This window comes from Cryptomeria japonica, chromosome 4, assembly GCF_030272615.1.
Source record: "Cryptomeria japonica chromosome 4, Sugi_1.0, whole genome shotgun sequence".
Taxonomy (NCBI): domain Eukaryota; kingdom Viridiplantae; phylum Streptophyta; class Pinopsida; order Cupressales; family Cupressaceae; genus Cryptomeria; species Cryptomeria japonica.
The window spans coordinates 79,054,990-79,075,479 of NC_081408.1; the positions used below are offsets into that span (position 1 = coordinate 79,054,990).

The window sequence follows — 20,490 nt, forward strand, 5'->3', positions numbered from 1 at the left end:
AATTAATTATGAGGGACAATTGAAGGATTCAACTTTCATTGCCAATGTCTTCCTACAATCCATTGAGATGGTGGGCCCTAAAAAATATTGTCTAGGTCATTGTCATGCCCCCACCCTAACGTTAGACAAAATAGCAAAGGGAACCAGTAATTGAGAAATTGTCTTACAATAAGAAAGACTTCACAATTTCCCTTGACGTGAATCATAATTCCCCACATTACGTGGAAGGAAAACATCATGTGTATAGATGAATACTTACTTGTGTGGATTGGTCTCCCTCCCTTATTAACAACAATCTGATCTAATCAATAAAAGGATTGGCTAGAGGGAGCAATGCATTAAGATATTAATTAAACCAAGCAGCAAGTGATTACTTACAAAGAGGTAAAAGTCAAACAGAAAGGGATGCATCTCCTTCCAACGGTCACTACCTTGAGAAAGACCATAACCCTCCTGTTGTGAGGTATTCACACATCGCCCCATTGCAAATGGGGACCCCCACTTTTTTTTGCTTCCTAGGTTGTGTTTGAGTCTTTTGCTATTAGCCTTTGCATTAGAGAGGCATAGGAACTTAAAATGGCAAGGAGTCAGGGGAATAGCCTTGTGTGAAATGTGAAGTAAGTGAGTAAGTTTATAAGGTTTGCATACCATGTCAGTTGATCAGAGGTCTAGTTAAGGAGTTCACTGAAGTTGCCCACTTCATGTTCAAGTGATAGATGAGTGAATTCTCCTTGAGTCTTTGGCTTAAGAATTGGTATAAGTATGAGTTTGAGCAATTGAATGAATTATTGCAAGGATTGAAATCTTGTGCAATAAAGTGATTAATAAGTTCATTTGTAATCTACCTCATCTCTAAGTCTTCTCTAGGTTTCAACTTCATGACTTCACGGTTTGAAGCGAACTTCATGTTTGAAGGATTTGAAGCGAACTTCATGTTTGAAGGATATGGAGCGAACTTCGTGAAGGAGGAGACTGGAGCGAATTACACTTTCAAGCTTTCATAGGCGAGATTGGCGATAAAGGAATGAAGTGAAGAGGTTGAGAGCACGAACTTCATGACTTGATGGTTAGGAGCGAAATTCATACTTCATGACTTGAGCAAGTGGAGCGAAATTCACACTTTAGGAGTTAACATCTTGGAGCGAACTTCATGACTTTGCCCATAAGAGCGAAATTTCTTACTTTGTGACTTCACCTTTTGGAGCAAAATTCCCACTTTAGGAGTTAACATCTTGGAGCGAACTTCATGACTTTGCCTATAAGAGCGAAATTTCTTACTTTGTGACTTCACCTTTTGGAGCGAAATTCCTACTTCAGGAGTTGCCTTCTTGGAGCGAACTTCATGACTTCACTTCTTGGAGCGAATTTCATCAATGAGAATGCACAAGCAATCCAAAATGAGCGAAGTTGAATGAGAAATGAAGGATGATCACCTTGAGTAGATGCAATGCCAAACGAACTTCATGACTTTGTGTTTTGGAGCGAACTTCATGAGTTGTCATTTTGGAGTGAACTTCATGATTTCACCCCTTGGAGCGAACTTGAACTTCATGAGTTGATGGTTAGGAGTGAAATTCATGATCTCACAAGTTGGAGCGATTTACATCTTCAAGCCTTCATAAGTGAAGTTGGAAATAAATGAATGAAGCGAATTAGAAAACATGAACTTCATGAGTTGCAAGTTGCAAGTGAACTTCATGACTTTGCTAAGTGGAGCAAAAACCTTACTCCATGAGTTGCAAGTTGCAAGCGAACTTCATGAGTTCCTAAGTTGGAGCGAAATTCACAACTTCATGAATGAGCAAATTGGAGCGGAATTCACACTTCATGTATTGAGCCATTGGAGCAAAAAACACACTTCATGAGTTAAGGATCTCAAGTGAATTTCAATAATCAAGGAGGAGCGAATTTCATGCAAGACTCAACTTCATGAGTTGCCTTCCAGGAGCGAAATTCATAACTTCATGAGTTGCAAGAGTGAAGCGAAATCTTTACTTCATGAGTTGAGCAACAAGAGCGAAATTCCTACTTCATGATCTCACAATTTGGAGCGAAATTCACATTTAAAGTAACTTCATGAGTTGGAATATTGGAGCGAACTTTAGGTTGGAGAGTTTTGGAGCGAATTTCAAACATACTTCATGAGTTAAGGGTCTCAAACTCAACTTCATGAATAGACAGAGGGGAGCGATCTTCATGTTTTGAGCTTCAAGGGTGAATTTCAAGTGTAAAAGTTACGGAGTGAATTCTACTTCATGTGTTCCTAATTGAGAGTAAATTGGCAAGATTGACTACAAGACCACTGCATTGAAAGAGATTTGATGATTGGAAAGAATCATTTTAAGTTGAAAGGATGAAAGATGAGAATTCAAAGATCACTTTATGAGAAGCAAGGCGAATTTCATGAGCCGGGACTTAGGAGTAGACTTCAAGAGCTCCTTTTCACGAGCAGAAAGCAACTTCAAGTGTCCCTTTATGAGGGCGAATTCTCTTTATATGCTTTAATTAAATCTATATATCAAGTATACTTGATACTCGCTTGCTTGTTTTGCAGGAAATGAAGAAAGAAATAAGGAGATAACACAGGAGGCATTCACTTACACAAAGACATGATCTACAACATCAACAACACGAAGGTAGTCACAAGAGGAGTTTGAAACTCCGAAGGAGAAAGGTAGTAGTGACATCAAGAGGTCGTTCCAAGGCATCATCAATACTTCAAAATTAAGATCTATACATTGCACTTCCATGATCAAGGCATTCGAGAAGATAGTTTCAGAAAAGTTAATCAAAGTTAAAAGATCATCGTCATCATCGCTGAAGCTAGATAATGTTGAGTATTTCTGGCATGAAAGGATGTGAGCCAACCGGTTCTGCTAAGCCAATAGAAGTTTGTGTGATCCTTTCTTGGAAAGAGGATGTACTCTCTCCTTGTTACTTATAATGTCAACATCCTCTTGTTTTTTGATATAGTCCATCGTTTGTTCCTTTGGCAACCCTTATTTATTTGGCTTTGGACAAAATCACATCCCTAAATCTCACTTATTTTTTTATATATTCTCTGTTGTCCCCCACAACAGGAAATGTTTGTGCAAAAAAAATTTGGTTTTGGAAATTGCAGGGAAATGTCCCCTGCCGTCCCCCCATCCCCAGACCGGTTTCTGTTTCTGAAACGTATATAATTTTGCCAAAAATGCGTCCCTGGGTTTCACTGAGAAATGCCAGTCATTTTGTATGATTAACTAGACAAAATAAATAAATTATAACTCTAAACCAAGTTTTCTGAGAAATCATTCGCCCAAAAAATGGCATTGTAACCCCTATATTATGTATAAAAAGTTCTAATAAATATTCAAAACATTTTAAAAAATAAAAAAACTTAAAAAATTAAAAACATCTCGAGAAAATAAGTTAAATAACAAGGTTCACTCACCTTTGAGAGAAAAATCTTTTTTGTGCAGCTCTCTCTCCCCTATAGTCTTCACTTTTAAAGAAAAAATGCAGTAACTTTCACAATTCAACAATGGCAGCTTGAAGGGGGAAAAGCTATTTTTGCCTACCTTTTATTGTGAAATAAGGCAAAAGAAGTGGACAGCCCTCACTTTAGGGCAAAATGAGGGTAGGAATGCACTTTTTGTTTTAAAAAATGCATTCTTTTGATTTTCTAAAAGTGGTGGCCTGTGGGTCTGTTTGGGTTCACCTAGGGTCTGCCCTGTCTACCCTAGGTACCCTGTGGATCCTCCTCTGCCTTGGGGCACCTTGGAGAAGGACCCATAGGGTGCTCAGGGTGAACCCTAGGTTGTCCTGGCCCTGAATTAGGTCTAGATGGGTACATGGGGGTGGGGCTGAGTGGCATTCTGAAACCCCAATGGCATAGCTAAAAAACAATTGTTCTCTTGTGAGACATTTGAATTTTATTTGAACTGAAGAAAATCTGATTTTGATCCCTTTCACTGTTTTATGATATGGATAGACATTTTTTAAGGCTTACCAAAATATTCTGAGAACTTTTAGGTTTAAACAAGATTTGCCTGCTTATGTGGAATGCATTTAAAATACAGAATTAAGTTACAAGGTTACCAGGAGACGGGGTACTTGGAGATGCTGGAGACTGGTACCGGTACTGGTACGGCTAATTTTCAAAAATAGGAGATGGGGTACTTCAAGATGCCAATTTTTTTTTTAATATAATTTAATAATTTCTAGAAAATATTATGACATAGAACTTTGAAAACAAGAACAGTGGTAAAGTTTAACGTTAAATTTAAAATTGAACAAAAATTGAAATTAAAATTGCTTATAATACTGGTACTATAGCCAATCTAAGTGGCCTGTGCATCGAGAAGTTTCCAGTACTGGAGATGCTTCTCTATCTCCGGTACACGTCTCCGTGGGTAGGAGATGGGTCTCCTGGTAATGTAGGAATTAACAAAAAAATGTACCTTAAAAATGAAATTTGTCATTAAAATATCCAGAAAGTTAAAATCTCTTTTCAGCTTTGATTGTTATAGTCGATGCTCTCAAGCTCGAACATATGGTGCAGATAGGTTGTAAAATAGAAGCAACTAATAGATTTCACTGACTCATTCAAAATAATTCCATTTACTTTTGACCCAGTTGGTTGAATAAGGTTTTATAATAATCTATAACAATTAGATTTTGAGATTAATCCAGTGATTTTTATCTCAGGTCTTTCTTCTCTCGATTGGTAAAGGGGCAAGAATGCTCATCATTCTCTAAATCTACATAAGCAATGCAAATTGAAATAGAAGTTGGAAACAAAATCATAAGCATACTAGTGTAGTTCATCTACAGAGATAGTGATTCAATTAGTGACCATGCCCCATATGTATGCTTAACTACTGCATGATATACTCCTAGCAAATAATGAGCAGTTTTAAAATTGTTTTGTATGGCCAGCTGATCACCCCATATATGAAGGGAAATAGTATGCTAGGCTTGGGAAAAAATAAACATATGGCAACTTTAAGGAGATTGCACATTGTGAAATATCTAAAGATTTTGGTATCAATAGCAAGGCATTTATAGTCCTATGACAGATTTTTAATTTCCAGTCATTGGATATTCTTATTGCTTGGGTACTTGATCCATACTCTATAGAATCAAATTTTAGCTGTCCATGAACATGTGCAACATGAGCCATGTGATGTATTACTAGCACGTGCAAATTTAGGAGGTGCAAGGGAAGTGTTGATAGGAAATTCAAGAGGACTCTAAGAAGATTAGGAGGAATTAGGGTGATGAAGACCTAATACCTATTTTAATAAAAGACATGAATTATTTATGTTTCTCACGTTAAACATCTAGAATGGTAATGAAATATACATTCAAAGTTGGAACTAGGGTCAAGGTTGTTCCAATCAAATTGCCTAAAGTGACTCAAATAACTCTTGTACTAGATGGTGTACATACAGAAGAGATATATAGTGAATTGTGGTGGTAATGATAGCAACTGGCATGACTGCCTTAGTAAAAAAAGGCAATAAATAGCCACTTTGTCTATGCCTTCATCATTGACATTATAAATGTCTTTGTGCATTTTCTTTCCACCACATCCTCCTCTATATTGAAACACTCTCCATCACCATACCTAGCTACAATGTCATTCCTCTAATTATAATGTCACTTCTCTTTTCTACGTAAGGGGTCAAAGCAGTCTCCAACACTTAGTATTTAGAATAGTTCCAAGGAGTTCCTTGACGGGGAGATGGGAACAACTTTTGGGGTCAGGAGGACCAAGGGCTTAAGTATGAGGATGGTGGGGTGATGGCTTGGGGATAGTGGTTTGGGGACTTGGGGAGGGGGAGGGGGAATGGTGAAAATAATTATATAGTACTTGAAAAATTACAAATGAAACTTTAGCATACAAAGTAAACTACTAAATACTAAATAGTAAAGAAAAACACATTGTAATGATTGCATTGAACATTTGAACTTATGAAGTGAACATTGTCAATGAAAATGTCAATTCTGAAATTCATATTATATTCAAAATTTCATATAATGATTACAAATACAATGTTCAAATAATGCTCCAAACTGATGTTCAAATAAAATTAATTTTCCTAGATTGTTTTTAAGAAATTGTGATATATGGAAACTTTGATATAACATTGAAGAGGTCCATCTGCAAAGTCAACCCAAGAATTCATTAGCTAAAGCTTAGTAACAAATTTTTTTTTTCAAAATTTAATCCGGATATTTCTGAGAAAGCTACAACTTTGCAGAGACAAATGACAAAAATTAAAAACAACAAAGTGAGGAAGAAAAACAGAGAGAAAACTTATAAAGTTAATCTCTAAAAGATGAAGTTCTTGTCAGAGCTGTTGAAAAAGGCTAATAAGTTCTCAGTGCCCATATATTGGACTTAACAAAAAATGAATTGTATTCTATTCTTCTATGGCAGAAAAGCCACACTTCTGTACTTACAACTCTTATCAATCTCTGGTACAATTGCCAAGTTTTCAAGCATGGACTAAAACTTCCCTAATAATTCTCATGCACTACTGGAATGCTCTACCAGTGAGCTTTTAACGCTATTGGAATTAGAGACTTTCAGCTCAGAATATGTCTAGTTCAGTTTAGAAGCCTCTGTTAATTTCTATAACCCAGCAACCGATTAATTGCTCAACAAATATCACAAAAAATAAACTATCTGATTTGTAACAACTAATACTCTGGATTATTTAACTAAATGAACAGCGGAAGCAAATTCAAAAGAAACCAAACACATAAACACAGATAACACGGATATACCCAGGAAACCCCAATGCGGGGAAAAACCTGCAAATGTTGAATCTTCTATTCAGCTTCAAGAGCAAACTTTTCTTCGAGAAATCACTTCACAAATCTTCCAATCTCAGAAGAATTTTATACCAGTTGCTACAACGATCTTACATATATAGCCTTCTTGATGAAAACATCAACTATGCAAGATAAGTGAAACTTTCCTAACACAATACATCCTAAGAGAAACATTCCTTACATGACTCGGGAAAGGAACTAAATCCTTACATGACATGCAAACTGGAAGTTTCCTTACATGACACATGAGAAAGGAAACTTGTCTTACACAACTAAGACTATCCACACATAAAATCGTTCTTGGAAATAACCTCACAACTCTAAGAAACATTCTAAATACAAAATAGAAAATATCCTCTTGTTGAACATCCAACACGAGCTGCACTTAAGCAACTTCCACAATCACACCTTCCGAACTACAAAAAGCTTAACACTCCCTCTTAGTGAGGAAGGTGTTCTGCACAACACCTAGCTTATCTCTGAAGAATAGAAACTTACTCTTCACCAAAGCTTTAGTTAGAATGTCTGCTACCTGTTCGCCCATAGGAATGTATTGCAACTTGTCCCCTTCTCCACACAATCCCTGATGAAGTGGTACTTGATTTCAATGTGCTTTGAATTGTCATGAAACACCGGATTCTCAGAGAGTTTGATACAACTCTGATCATCACAGTAAATGACCGTAGGATCTAGCTTCTGATCAAAAAGCCCAGCTAGAAGTTTCCAAATCCAGATAGCCTCACATGTAGCCATATTGGCTGCCATATACTCCGCCTTTGTAGAACTCAATGCAACTGACTTTTGTTTCTTGCTATACCAGGAGACTGCTCCCGATCCCAAGCTAAAACAACACCCTGAAGTGCTCTTTCTGTCAGCGATACTGCCTGCCCAATTTGCATCGGTAAACCCCTCGAGCTTCACTCCATCCTGTTGAATATACCTCAATCCATAATCAACTGTGCCTTGGAGATACCTCAAAACATGCTTCGTAGCTATCCAGTGCACACGTTTAGGTTCCACCATAAACTGACGAAGTGAATTCACTGCAAAACAAATGTCTGGCCTAGTGTTGACCAGATACATAAGAGAGCCTATCAACTGTCTATACAAAGTTGGGTCCACTGCCTCTGATCTAGAATCATCAACCTTCTTCCAGTTGGTTACAAGTGGCGTGGACATTGGCTTAGAGTCCTCCATCCTAAATCTCTTCAGGATATCAATTGTATACTTCCCCTGTCCAAGGAAGATCTCTCCCTCTTTCTGCCACAACTCCAAACCCAAAAAGTAGTGCATCAAACCCAAATCCTTCATCTCGAACTCTCCTGCAAGATCCTGCTTGCAATGTGCTATGAGCTCTTCTGACCCTGTAAGAAACAAGTCATCTACATATAACACCAATATGAGAAGCTCGCCCTTCACCTGAACATAGTGCAGGTTTGGATCAGCCTCACTCTTGGTGAAGCCCACACTTTGCAAGTAACCATCAATACGCGCATACCACGCTCTGGGAGCCTGCTTGAGGCCATACAATGCTCTCTTCAACCTGCATACATGAGAATCCCTCCCATGTTCTTCAAAACCCTTTGGTTGTTCTATGTAAATCTCTTCCTCAATCACTCCATTGAGGAAAGCTGTCTTCACGTCCATCAGGTGTATCCTCCAACCCATCTGCACTGCTATAGAAATGATAGCCCTTATCGATGAGTACCTGGCTACCAGAGCAAAGGTCTCGTCATAGTCGATCCCTTCCTTTTGAGAAAACCCCTTAGCCACAAATCTTGCTTTGAACTTTTCCACACTACCATCTGCAGCATGCTTGATCTTATACAACCATCTCGACCCTACCACGGACTTGTTTTCGGGTCGTGGCACTACCTCTCACACGCTATTCTTCATAATGGAAGAATACTCTTCCACCATGGCATCCCTCCAAACCTGATTCTTAGATGCCTCTTGAAAGCTGGAAGGCTCCACCTCAATCAGTTCACTCATGAGTGCCATATAATCAGAAAAAACGATTGGGAGCCTTTCTTTGTCTGATTGGATCTTTAGGATTACCAACATACTCTTGGGCTTCTCTCACTGTTTGCTCAGCTGCCCTATTTCTCCTTCTCCCTGTGATAGGAGTCTCAGGTTGAGGAATACTTTGTTCCTCCTGTTGATCAACTTGCTCAACCTGCGTGCTCTTCTCTCCAGCTTACGTGACTTAAGTTTGAGGAATTTGTGCAACCTCAAACTTGGGTGCCTACTCCTCTTCCTGAACCTCTATCAAACTACCAAACTTCTGAAGAGCCCTTCCCTCTTCGAACTTCACATCTCTGCGAACAACTGTTTTCCTGAGGGCAGGAATGTAAACCCGATAGGCCTTAGAAGTTTCACTGTATCCCACAAGGATACCCTTCTCTGTAGTTGGTTCCAACTTGGTTCTCTTCTCCACGGGAATATGAGAATACACAAGGCATCCAAAGATGCGAATGTGCCCCAAATCTGGTTTCTTCTCGGCGAACGCCTCTTCTGGAGTCAATTTGCCCAACACTTTGTGTGGGCTCCTATTCTGCAAATACACAGCAGTATTGCAAGCATCTGCCCATAAAAACCAAGGCAGATCCTGATCATGAAGCATGGCCTTGGCTGCTCCAATTATAGCCTTGTTTTTCCGTTCAGCAACCTGTTGTGACGTATTCACACATCGCTCCATTGCGAATGGGGATTCCTGCTTTTTACTTTCTAGGGTTTGTTTTTCTGGGTTTCTAGAGTTTTGTCTGTTAGCCTTTGCTTTTCGAGTGTCGCCAGGGGGATCGCTAGGATAGCGGGTTCTGCTTGAGCTAGGTTGAGTCAGTAGATGCTCTAGATTAGGGTTTCTTTGAAAGTCTTCCTTAGGGCCTGGTTTTGCTCTTGTTGCTAATTGTGTCTTGCTTGGTGAGTAAGTATCATTCTTGAAGGTCCGAGTTAGGTCAAGTTGGTGAGTGATGAAGTCTGGAATGTCATCCTGATCTTCAAATGCCCTGAAATTTGGCTAAGTCTAGAATGCCCTGATCTTGAAATTTGACTAAGTCTGGAAAACTGAAGAATCCTCCAAAAACTAGATTTTGCAATATAACTCCTGGAGGTCCGAAACCACTCTCAAACATCCTGACAGTATATATGGAATATAACTTAAAGTATAATACTTAAATGTTATATTCCATAAAATGATCCTGACAGAGAGACCAAAATGTCAAATTTCGCTTCTGACCCTTCCAAAGGGTCCAGAGCGAAATTCTCCATAAGACATTCGACTTTGACCAAAACCTAGAACTAATGCATTTGAATGAAGGTAAAAACGCTTGTTTGAATGAGGAAATGTGAAAATGAAGTCAGGATTTGAGCCCAAGGATGATTTTTGCTCTTGACCCTTCCAATGGGTCCAGAGCGAAATTCATTTTTCTCCACTTTGCTCTTTGACATGACCAAGTTTGTTGACTTTTGGGGTGTGATGGGAAGGTTTTGATGCAGATTTGTCTTTGAGAGGAGATTTGAGGTGACAAAATGATGGAAATTAGCCTAAAGTAGGAATTTCGCTCCTGACCCTTCCAAAGGGTCCAGAGCAAAATTCTTGAAAACCTCATTTTTTCCCTTGTTTAGACCAACGTTCTAGTTTTGAGGTGATGGGATGTGAAAATGTGAAGGATTTTGGCCAAGATTAGGAATTTTGCTCCTGACCCTTCCAAAGGGTCCAGAGCGAAATTCATTATATACTTCATTTGCTCCCTTGTTTTAGCTTGAAACCTTGCTCCTTAGATGAAGAATGATCTATGTTTGCTCCCAAATGAGATTGAAAGTTTGAAAATTGAACAAACAAGTCCAAATCATGATTTTCGCTCCTGACCCTTACAAAGGGTCTAGAGCGAAAATCTTCTTAGACCTCATTCCCTTCCTTGTTTGACCAAATTTTGATTTGCAAGGTATCTTGAAAGGAAGAATGGACATGTTTGGCCTTTGGAAATGTTTGAAAGCATTGAAAAATGAAGGATTTTAGCCAAGAGGGTGAATTTCGCTCCTGACCCTTCCAAAGGGTCTAGAGCGAAATTCTTGGAAACTCATATTTTCTTCTTGGAGATGGTCAAATTCTTGAGTTTTATGGCATAGTTAGAAGGACTTCGATATGTTCTTGCCTTTGAATATTGGATTGAGGTAATGGAGTAGTCAAAACATGCTCAAAATAGGAAATTCGCTCCTGACCCTTCCAAAGGGTCCAGAGCAAAATTCCTAAAATCCCTTATTTTCCTAGCAAAGTCAAGTCAAACTTGGGTTTTTGTAGCTTGGATGGGTGAGGAGAAGTGTTCTCTTGCCTTCTAAGGTGGATTCAAGTTGAAATGATGGAGGAATAAGCCTAAAACAAGATTTTCGCTCCTGACCCTTCCAAAGGGTCCAGAGCGAAAATCCTAAAACCCATCATTTTTTCCAAAATTTGTACCAAGCCATGCCTAGACCAAGGTGAGGTATGCCCTTGAGATTGTCCTTGAATTGATTGTTGTCTCAAAAAATTATGATTTTGGGCTAGAAAGGGAAATTCACTTCTGACCCTTCCAGAGGGTCCAGGGCGAAATTGTGCAAAACCTATCTTTTCCCTTAGTTTCATGCCAAATCTAGTGTGGATCATGATTAAAGAAGGCCTTGGGAATGACTCCAAATTGCCAATAATTATCAAGATTGAAGGAATTGAGCCAAATGATGAAAATCGCTCCTGACCCTTCCAATGGGTCCAGGGTAAAAATTCTTCAGCCACCTATTTTCCCTTGCAAAATCAAGTCAAACTTGGGTTGGATGTGAGAGGAGAGAAGTGTTTTCTAGCCTTTTGAGGTGAATTCAACTTGAAATGATGGAGGAATACGCCTAAATTAAGAAATTCGCTCCTGATCCTTCCAGAGAGTCCAGGGTGAAATCTCACCAAAACCACCTTTTTTCCAAATTTGTGACAAGACAATTGCAAACTAAAGTGAACTGGGATGGAAGAAGTCCTTAGGAGTAACTTCAAGTTGGTAGGAAACATTGAAATTGAAGGAATTGAGCCAAATCAAGAATTTCGCTCGTGACCCTTCCAAAGGGTCCAGAGCGAAATTCTAAAATCCACCTATTCCTTTCGCATTTAGACCAAGCCAGGCCTGGACAAAGATGATAGAAGCCCTTGAGATTGCCCTTGAATGGATTTTGGTCTCCAAAAATGATGATTTTGGGCTAGAGGAAGAAATTCGCTCCTGACCCTTCCAAAGGGTCCAAAGCGAAAAACACTAAAACCATCCTTTTCTCCAAATTTTGTGCTAAGTCAGGCCTGGACTAGGGTGAGAAAAACTATTTGGAATACCTTGGAAAGATGTTTGACCATCAAAAGTGTGAATTTTGAGCTAAAATGAGAATTTTGCTCCTGACCCTTTCAGAGGGTCCAGAGCGAAATTCTGGATAGGTCCTGTCCCTGGCTAGGTTTCTGAGCAAATTTGACCTTTTAGGCCTTGTGAAGATCAAACCAATATTGGCAAGTTGGGAAATGGGTTCAATGTGAGGGAGTCTAGATGAAGTGAAGTGAAGAAAGTGAAATTGGGTGTGAATAGGCAAGCAAAGAGTGAATTTCGCTCCTGACCCTTCCTGAGGGTCTAGAGAGAAATTCATCAAAATCACTATTTCCCCTTTGTGTTGAGGCAAGATTTTGATTCCTAAGGCATGAAAAGACTGGAGGAAGGTTATTTAAGCCTTGCAAGATGAATTGAGGTGAAGGAAGTGTAAAATGAAGCCTAAAGAAGGAATTTCGCTCCTGATCCTTTCAGAGGGTCCAGAGCGAAATTCCCAAAATCACCTAGTTTGCCCATGAGGAAGGTCAAGCTGTGGATTCCCAGCCTTTGGTGAGGAGAAGGATAGCGTATGCTTGCCTTGGAAGGCATTTTGGAGTAGAGACATGATGGAATTTGTCCAAAGATGCAAAATTCGCTCTTGACCCTTCCAGAGGGTCTAGGGCGAAATCCTTTGAAACTACTATTTTTCACCTTGTTTGGGCCAGGCAAGGAGCTAATTGTGAGGTAATGTTGAAAAGAGGTCTAAATTGGCCAGGAATGCAAAATTCGCTCCTGACCCTTCCAGAGGGTCCAGGGCAAAATTCTTGTGGAGCCTGTCCCTGGGGAGAACCTTGGGCAAACTTCATTTTGATGTCTTCTTGTTGATGATTTAAGGTATAAAATGCTATGTTAGAATAAATATATTGTGTGTCCTTAATCATTTTATGGTTTGTCTTGCAGGTGAAAGAAGACCAGGCCAGGGCAAGGACGGCCTCCTCTAGTCCAACATCAGCAGGGACGACCTCCTCTAGTCCAACATCATCAAGGACGACCTCTTCCAGTCCAGCATTTGAAGGAAAGGTACACCATCCATCCTGCACATCAAAGACAAAAGAGGTTAAAGCAAGGGTCCATTGGAGAAGCAGATAGTCTCAGAAGAGTTAATTAAAGTTAGCTTCTCAGCATCATCAAATTGAACATCAACCAAGTTGCAAGTGTCAGACAAGGTGGCGTCCCAGCCATCACAAGCCATCACTCCTCCAGTCGGATTGGTCCACCTCAGCGTGTCCAGATTCAATGTACCTGACTCATCAAAGATGACACAAACTTCGATGTACCTACCCTAGTTATCCATTGGTCGAATATTCCAGAAAAGACATGTGTCCAAATAATGCAATTATTTCATTGGCCAGAATTGAGTTTGTTGTAACAAACCCTAATTAGGGTTTTTATTGTAAAATCTCGGCCATTGATCTCAAATTGATCTGGGCCATTGAATTGTATTGTGAGCGCTATATAAGCCCTGGCTCCTCATTTGTAAAGGAATAATAGTTAGTCAGTAGTTAGAGGGTGAATAGTTAGAAATAGTGAATAGCCAGTTGATAGAATAGCAATTAGAGTAGAATAGAAAGAGAAGGCAAAGATTGTTGCCAAGATGTTGTAAAAGACTTGTAAAACTTCACTGAAGAAATGGTGAAATCTATGGGTGGATTCAACAATTTGCATGGTCTCTATACTTCTCAGATTTGATTTCATGTTATTAGATGAGTGGAAGAAATGTGTTTGATTGATGGTGAAATTCGTATATCCATACTACTAGCAGTTTGTTGATTGCAGACTTGCCTTGTGTAGTCAACTGGAATCATTCAGTTTAAGCTTAACTTCAATCGTCGCTATGCTTGTAGCGATGATCTGAACATCATAAAGTTTTCCTCCAAAGATCACACTAACCTTGTGGAGATGGTCCTGAGATGTCAAAACAAGACTTAGTTAGAATTTCATCAAAGGTTATTCATTGCTCCTACATTCTTAGCGTCAGAATTAGATCCTTTCCTCGCCCTCATCTTTTTCCTTTTTTTTCAAAATCTAGACTAGTGAGATCGTATGTTCCAGCAATATTCAAAGCAAATTAGACGTTCAGTCATCAAGTATAAGTCCCCTTGTGATTCCAGCAAAATCACATCGTACCGCAGAGAGCTTATCCACGAGTAGAGATCCTACATACAAGAACCTTGGAGTTGCCTCGACTGATCCTTCGGTGAGATCTTCAGCAGTCGGGAAACTTTACTCAAGAGAGGATAAGATACCTCTGGGTATTTTATTCTGTGTTCGCACGTGCATAAAAAACACATCAACACAACCCCATTCTGTTGAGGGTTGTATGGAACTGTCAACTCTTTCCTGATACCTTCCTGAGCACATAAATCTTTGAAGGCATTCAAGGTATACTCGCCTCCATTATCAGACCTCAGTATCTTTATCTTCCTCCCTGTTTGGTTCTCCATGAGAGCCTTGAACTCTTTGAACCTACTGAAGACTTCATCTTTATTCTTCATAAAATATATGCACGTCTTCTTGGAGAAATCATCAATAAAGGTAACATAATATTCATATCCACTCAGGGATCCTGTTGACATGGGCCCACATACATTTGAGCGTATGAGATCCAAAATTCCTTTAGATCTAGTATCGCTGCTTGGAAAATTGGTCTTAGCATATTTCCCAAGAGCATAGCCTTTGCACACCTCACGCTGATCAACCTTCATTTCAGGAAGCCCTGTTACTATTTCTTTGAGCACATTAAGTGCTCCATGGTGAAGATGAGCCATCCTCCTATGCCACAATTCTCCAAGCCCTTTACTGTTACTCACCAACGCATGTGCTGGTTCAAACTGTAACCGAAACAAACTATCATGCCTGACTCCAATCACTTTTGCTACCTTGGAGTTCTTAGGACGGATATAAACTTTGCCTTCTTCAAAGGTCACGATGTAACCCTTGTCGTCCAAAGTAGAAACAAAGATTAAATTCTTTGTCATTCTAGGAACATACAACACGTCCTCCACCAATAGAGGTTTTCCGGACTCCCTCTGAAACTTGACCGTGCCAACAACAGTTGCATGGTACTTGGCATTGTTCCCGAGCTCAATGAAGAAATCCAACTTCTTCTCCTCCAACTTGGTGAAATATTCTCTGACTCCTCTCATGTGGCAAGAAGCCCCACTATCAATATACCAAACACTGTTGGCAATTGAACTTGAGAGACAGGCAATGAGTGAAAACTTATTCTCAAACCACGTTGAAAACTCTTCCACCTCTGCAGTAGCTGCAACTTGCTTCTTTGGCTTACCCTTGTTTTTCTTAGTCGGGCATTGACTAGCATAGTGACCCATCTGATGGCAGCAAAAACACTTTATCTTACTTAGGTCTTTCTTCTTCCCATCCTTGGAAGATGACCCTTCAGTTTGCCCTTTATTGAATTTCTGCTTGCCCTTGCTTGCAAGTGCAAGATTTTCTTCATCGTCAACTTCTTTGTCTGGCCCCCTTGATGACTGCTTTCACGAATCTCCTCTTGGACGAAATCATCCCAAAGCCTCGCCCAGTCAGGTAGGTGATCACGACTAACAATGCATTTGACAAACGCTTCCCAATGCTTCGAAAATCCATTCAGGGCTGTCTGCACCAACTCATCTTCAGCAATCGTCTCTCCAACAACAGCCGACTTATCCCTGACCTGTGTCAATCTGGACAAGTAAGAGGTCACGCTCTCGCCTTTGGACATCTTTGTGTTATGCAACTTGTCCTTGAGCATCATCTTATGACTCTGATAGAGTTTTGTGAGCGTATCCCACATTTCTTTGGCAGTGTCTTTCCCGGATAGATGAGGAATCAAATGATCTTTTACCCCATTAAGGATAATCCTCCGAGCTTTGGCCTCCTTGATTTCATGCGAATCTAGGGCAATAGGATCATTTGCTGGAGGAGTCACTTCTGTACTAGCATAGATCCACAACCTATTCTCCTTGAGAACGGATGTAATCCGAACCTTCCACTGTAAGAAGTTAGATGCACCGTCGAGCCTATCCTCGTACTGAACACTGGTTGCCATTGCAAACTAAGACCCTCGAAGAAGTTGAAAACTGAAATCTGAAGAAATCTGTGAAGCAAAACTTGGCTTCGTATTCAGAGTTTAGAGCTCTGATACCATGTTAATTTCTATAACCCAGCAAACCAATTAATTGCTCAACAAATATCACAAAAATTAAACTATCTGATTTGTAACAATTAATACTCTGGATTATTTAACTAAATGAACAGCGGAAGCAAATTCAAAAGAAACCAAACACATAAACACAGATAACACGGATATTCCCAAGAAATCCCAATGCAGGGAAAAACCTGAAAATGTTGAATCTTCTAGTCATCTTCAAGAGCAAACTTTTCTTCGAGAAATCACTTCACGAATCTTCCAATCTCAGAAGAATCTTATACTAGTTGGTACAACGATCTTACATATATAGCCTTCTTGATGAAAACATCAACTATGCAAGATAAGTGAAACTTTCCTCACACAACACATCCTAAGAGAGACATTCCTTACATGACTCAAGAAAGGAACTAAATCCTTACATGACATGCAAACTGAAAGTTTCCTTACATGACACATGAGAAAGGAAACTTGTCTTACACAACTAAGACTATCCACACATAAAACCGTTCTTGGAAATAACCTCACAACTCTAAGAAACATTCTAAATACAAAATAGAAAATATCCTCTTGCTGAACATCCAACACGAGCTGCACTTAAGCAACTTCCACAATCACACCTTCCGAACTACAGAAAACTCAAGAGCCTCTCTCCGACTGCTCTTTGATGCATAGTAGAGAATAAAAAGAAATTCCTAGAATGTTAAAGAATTTTAAAGATCTCAAATAAAATGTAAGTTTTCAAAAGATGCTGGGAATGCAAAATGAAGCAAATAATCCGGACACACCAGGCTGATAAAAAATACCAGTGCTTGGAGGCATAAGAACACCTGGGCTAGACCAAAAGAAAAGATTAGAAAACAACATTTTAAATGCCTCTACATCCATTTTATTTTCCAAGGTCAAGGTTTCAAACTTTGAAACACTGAAAAGCAAAGAACATAGCAAACAATGCAGGCAACTTGTAACAACATGCTTATGAACTGGTCAATTTCTTGGAAAAAGAGGAGATTGCAGGCAGAAGGGAGGTGAAATAGCAAGGGTTTGATTGATGGAAAAGCTCAGAAAATTGTTGCAGCAAAGAGCTGGCACAAACACTGTGGCAAGTACCACACAGCAATCATCGCCAGGAATGTAAGACTTGGCTGGTCTGGTCATGTAAACCAGGCATAGTGACAGGCTCATGATGGGTTTGGTGCACTCCATGTTGGCATCTATCCACTGTGCCACAACATAGCCATGGCACCCAGCTTTGACACTGTGTTTAATGTGCTTGAAAATGGTTCCCATATCAAATGCTGGGATAGCCAGGGCAATACCCAACAGATTCATTTGTGTCCGTCTTTCTTTGCAGCTGAGGATGATAAATTGTTCTCTATGCTGCTCCACAAAGAGCCTGAATGCATACCCGAATAAGGCTTTCTGCAGCAGTTCAGAAATTGAACCTTTAATACTCGCAGGGAGGCTGTCAACTGGATTCTCAAGGTGTTTAGTTTAGTTGCTTGCCTTTGTCCCCAGCAGTCTTTAGCTTGCAACAAAATTGTTGTTTTTATTAAAAAACATTAAAGATTGATTCTATGGGTGTCCAGTTTTATCTTGATGGAAGCCACTGCTCCAGTTATTAATACCGGATACTAGCAAAATACAGTTGAGATACAAGTATGGTGCTGCCAATATAAAACTAATAATGAGGAATTTTTATGATCCAATTTGATCATGCCTCTGATGTTGCTAAACACATGTAAGGTGCAAATTCTTTCAAGAGAGTGGATGTTTGGCATACCTTTCACTTTATCTTTTGAGATGGTTTCCCTTGGAAATTGAATTTTACTGTTTTCTGGCAAATTCAAACCTGTTTACAGGCATGAAACAGGTTTACCTGCGGCTTTGTTGACTTGCATGTCTGCCTAAGAAGCCTATATCCGCTAATTAATTGTTTATATCTTCCGTTGACTGTAAGTACTGTGGTTGATCTATGGACTACCTACTACAGCACAGAGCAGAGTGGGGTTTCCTCTGTGCAGTAAGTTATACCAGACCTGGAAATAGTCTGGGACTGGTGGGGCTCCTTTTATTTAAGCATGTTTTCAGTTTATCATGTAGGTAAGTGGATAACCATTCCACAAACAATATAGTGTATTCCATGGATAAGGTAAGATTTTCCCATGTTTTCACCACTGCCAAGATTAACATCTGAGTTTATATTTGAAATATAAGGATACAACCTTGACTAACTTCACATTACACGGCTATAAGGTTAATTACTTTTCAGCTTCTTTGTTGCTTTTCTGACATTTGAAAGAACAGGTATGGTGTTATATTGGAGAAGTTTCTGATGCTGGGTGATTTCTATGATAAGATCAAAGGCTGTGTCATTGATTCAGCTCCAGAGCCAGAGCCAAATCCTCAGGTTTGAGCATTGGAACTGTGATTTTTCAAAGTAGATATTTCTGAGGTCATGGAATGTGTCATTTTGTCATAGTTTTTGTTGCCAAATAGAGATTAATATCTGACCAAGGATTTTTAATCTTCTCTGTTATGATTGTTCAGTGAACTGACTCTTCTTTGAATCCCAGGTTTGGGCATTAGGATTTTCAGCTGCATTGTTGAAGAAGCCTAATCGTCTTATGCATTTGACAAGTGAGAATGGTGTTGAAAATTCACCAAAAAATGATTCCAATGTAATAAAGTCAACAGAACAGACTGATCCACCTTTGAGTGAAGTGGCACTTTTAGCGATATTAGAGAAATTCTTCTCAGTTGTACTTAAGCTTTCTTATGTTGAAAGGTGAGTTCTTGTTATGGACATCAATGGTGTTATTGGAATACCTTAAGGCACCTTTAAAATTATACTAATGCCAGATATTTGCTTGTGTAGGAGGCTGGCAGAAGTCACCTCTATCCTCTCCAAGAATCAGCCACCATGTCCGCAATTGTATATATATAGCAGTGCAGACAAAGTGATACCGGCAGAATCAGTTGAGTCCTTTATCAAGGGGCAGAGGAAAGAAGGAAGAACGGTCATAGCCTATGACATGAAGACCACACCACATGTTGACCATTTCCGAAGTTTCCCCCATATTTATACTGAACAATTACACAATTTTATTGAAGTGTGTTCTCAGGTTGTCAGTCAGTAAGTACATTTGCAAGGTCCAGCTTTTAGGCTGCTATGAGGATCGCATGGGCATAATTATCTTTTGGTACATTTGCAAGGTCCAGCTTTTAGGCTGCTATGAGGATCGCATGGGCATAATTATCTCTTGTCTTGGGTAACAAATTCAATCTGAGGATACTCTTCAACATGATATTTCCAGACATCATATAATGTGAAACCCTGTTTCCAAAACCCACCGTATAAATAATTTCATCCTGTCCTCATGTCATAGCACTCGTGATCATTTTGTTCATTGTTAGCTGAAGCGGTTATACAGGATGTCATCCCAAAGAATGGTTAGTAATTAATGTGAATGCCTTGCATGGATTTTTATGGGTGAAATTTAGCTGGAAGACATTTTGTTAAATATAATTTTTTTTGATAAGAACACTTCTGAAGTTATGCCTATTGTTATACACAAAATATATTTTTTTGATGCATTTGGTCCAATAAACATTAGGCTCATGGTGAAATTCGTCACATTCAAACAACGATGAGAAGGGCAACTCTATAGTGGCTCAAGAATAATTGATTAACAGCATAGGAGAGAGAGCTCTTTTGCGAATATTCCCTGAAATCTATTTAAATAGCATATTTTTGCCATTGTAAATCCTCGTATGATGAGACCTTTATACGATGAATTGCTATTCCTCATATGCTGAGACCTTGCTTTGACGGATTATTGTGGGTGCTACAAAGATCTTTCTGAGTAGATTAAAGAAAATTAGTGGAGGTCACATAATACACAAATAATCAAGAAGCTTTTCTATGGATGATGCTCATCCATTTTATCCACAAACTTTAGGTCATTTATCTGGATGGGGATGACTGATCATTGGGCATGGGCGATATGCAGGAGGAGGTTTTTCTTATCTCAATTGCCTCCTTAATATATTTATTGGTGTGGTATTCAACTCTAGCAATGAGTATTACATCCAAAATGCAAACATGATCAGTGAATGGATTGCTATCCTGAATTTAGCCTGTTAAACAAT

The 20,490-nt window shown here is 39.3% G+C and overlaps 1 protein-coding gene across 1 annotated transcript in view; it reads left to right on the plus strand.

The window, feature by feature from the left end:
* The window catches only part of LOC131029477 (uncharacterized), a 36,361-nt gene extending 16,524 nt beyond the window's left edge, over positions 1-19,837 (plus strand). The window contains exons 2-4 of the mRNA XM_057959969.2: positions 18,646-18,748; positions 18,915-19,126; positions 19,217-19,837. Coding sequence (XP_057815952.1) covers positions 18,646-18,748; positions 18,915-19,126; positions 19,217-19,478 — 577 coding nt within the window. The 3' untranslated portion in view covers positions 19,479-19,837. The remainder of the gene's footprint in view (positions 1-18,645; positions 18,749-18,914; positions 19,127-19,216) is intronic.
* The last annotated feature ends 653 nt before the right edge of the window (positions 19,838-20,490 follow it).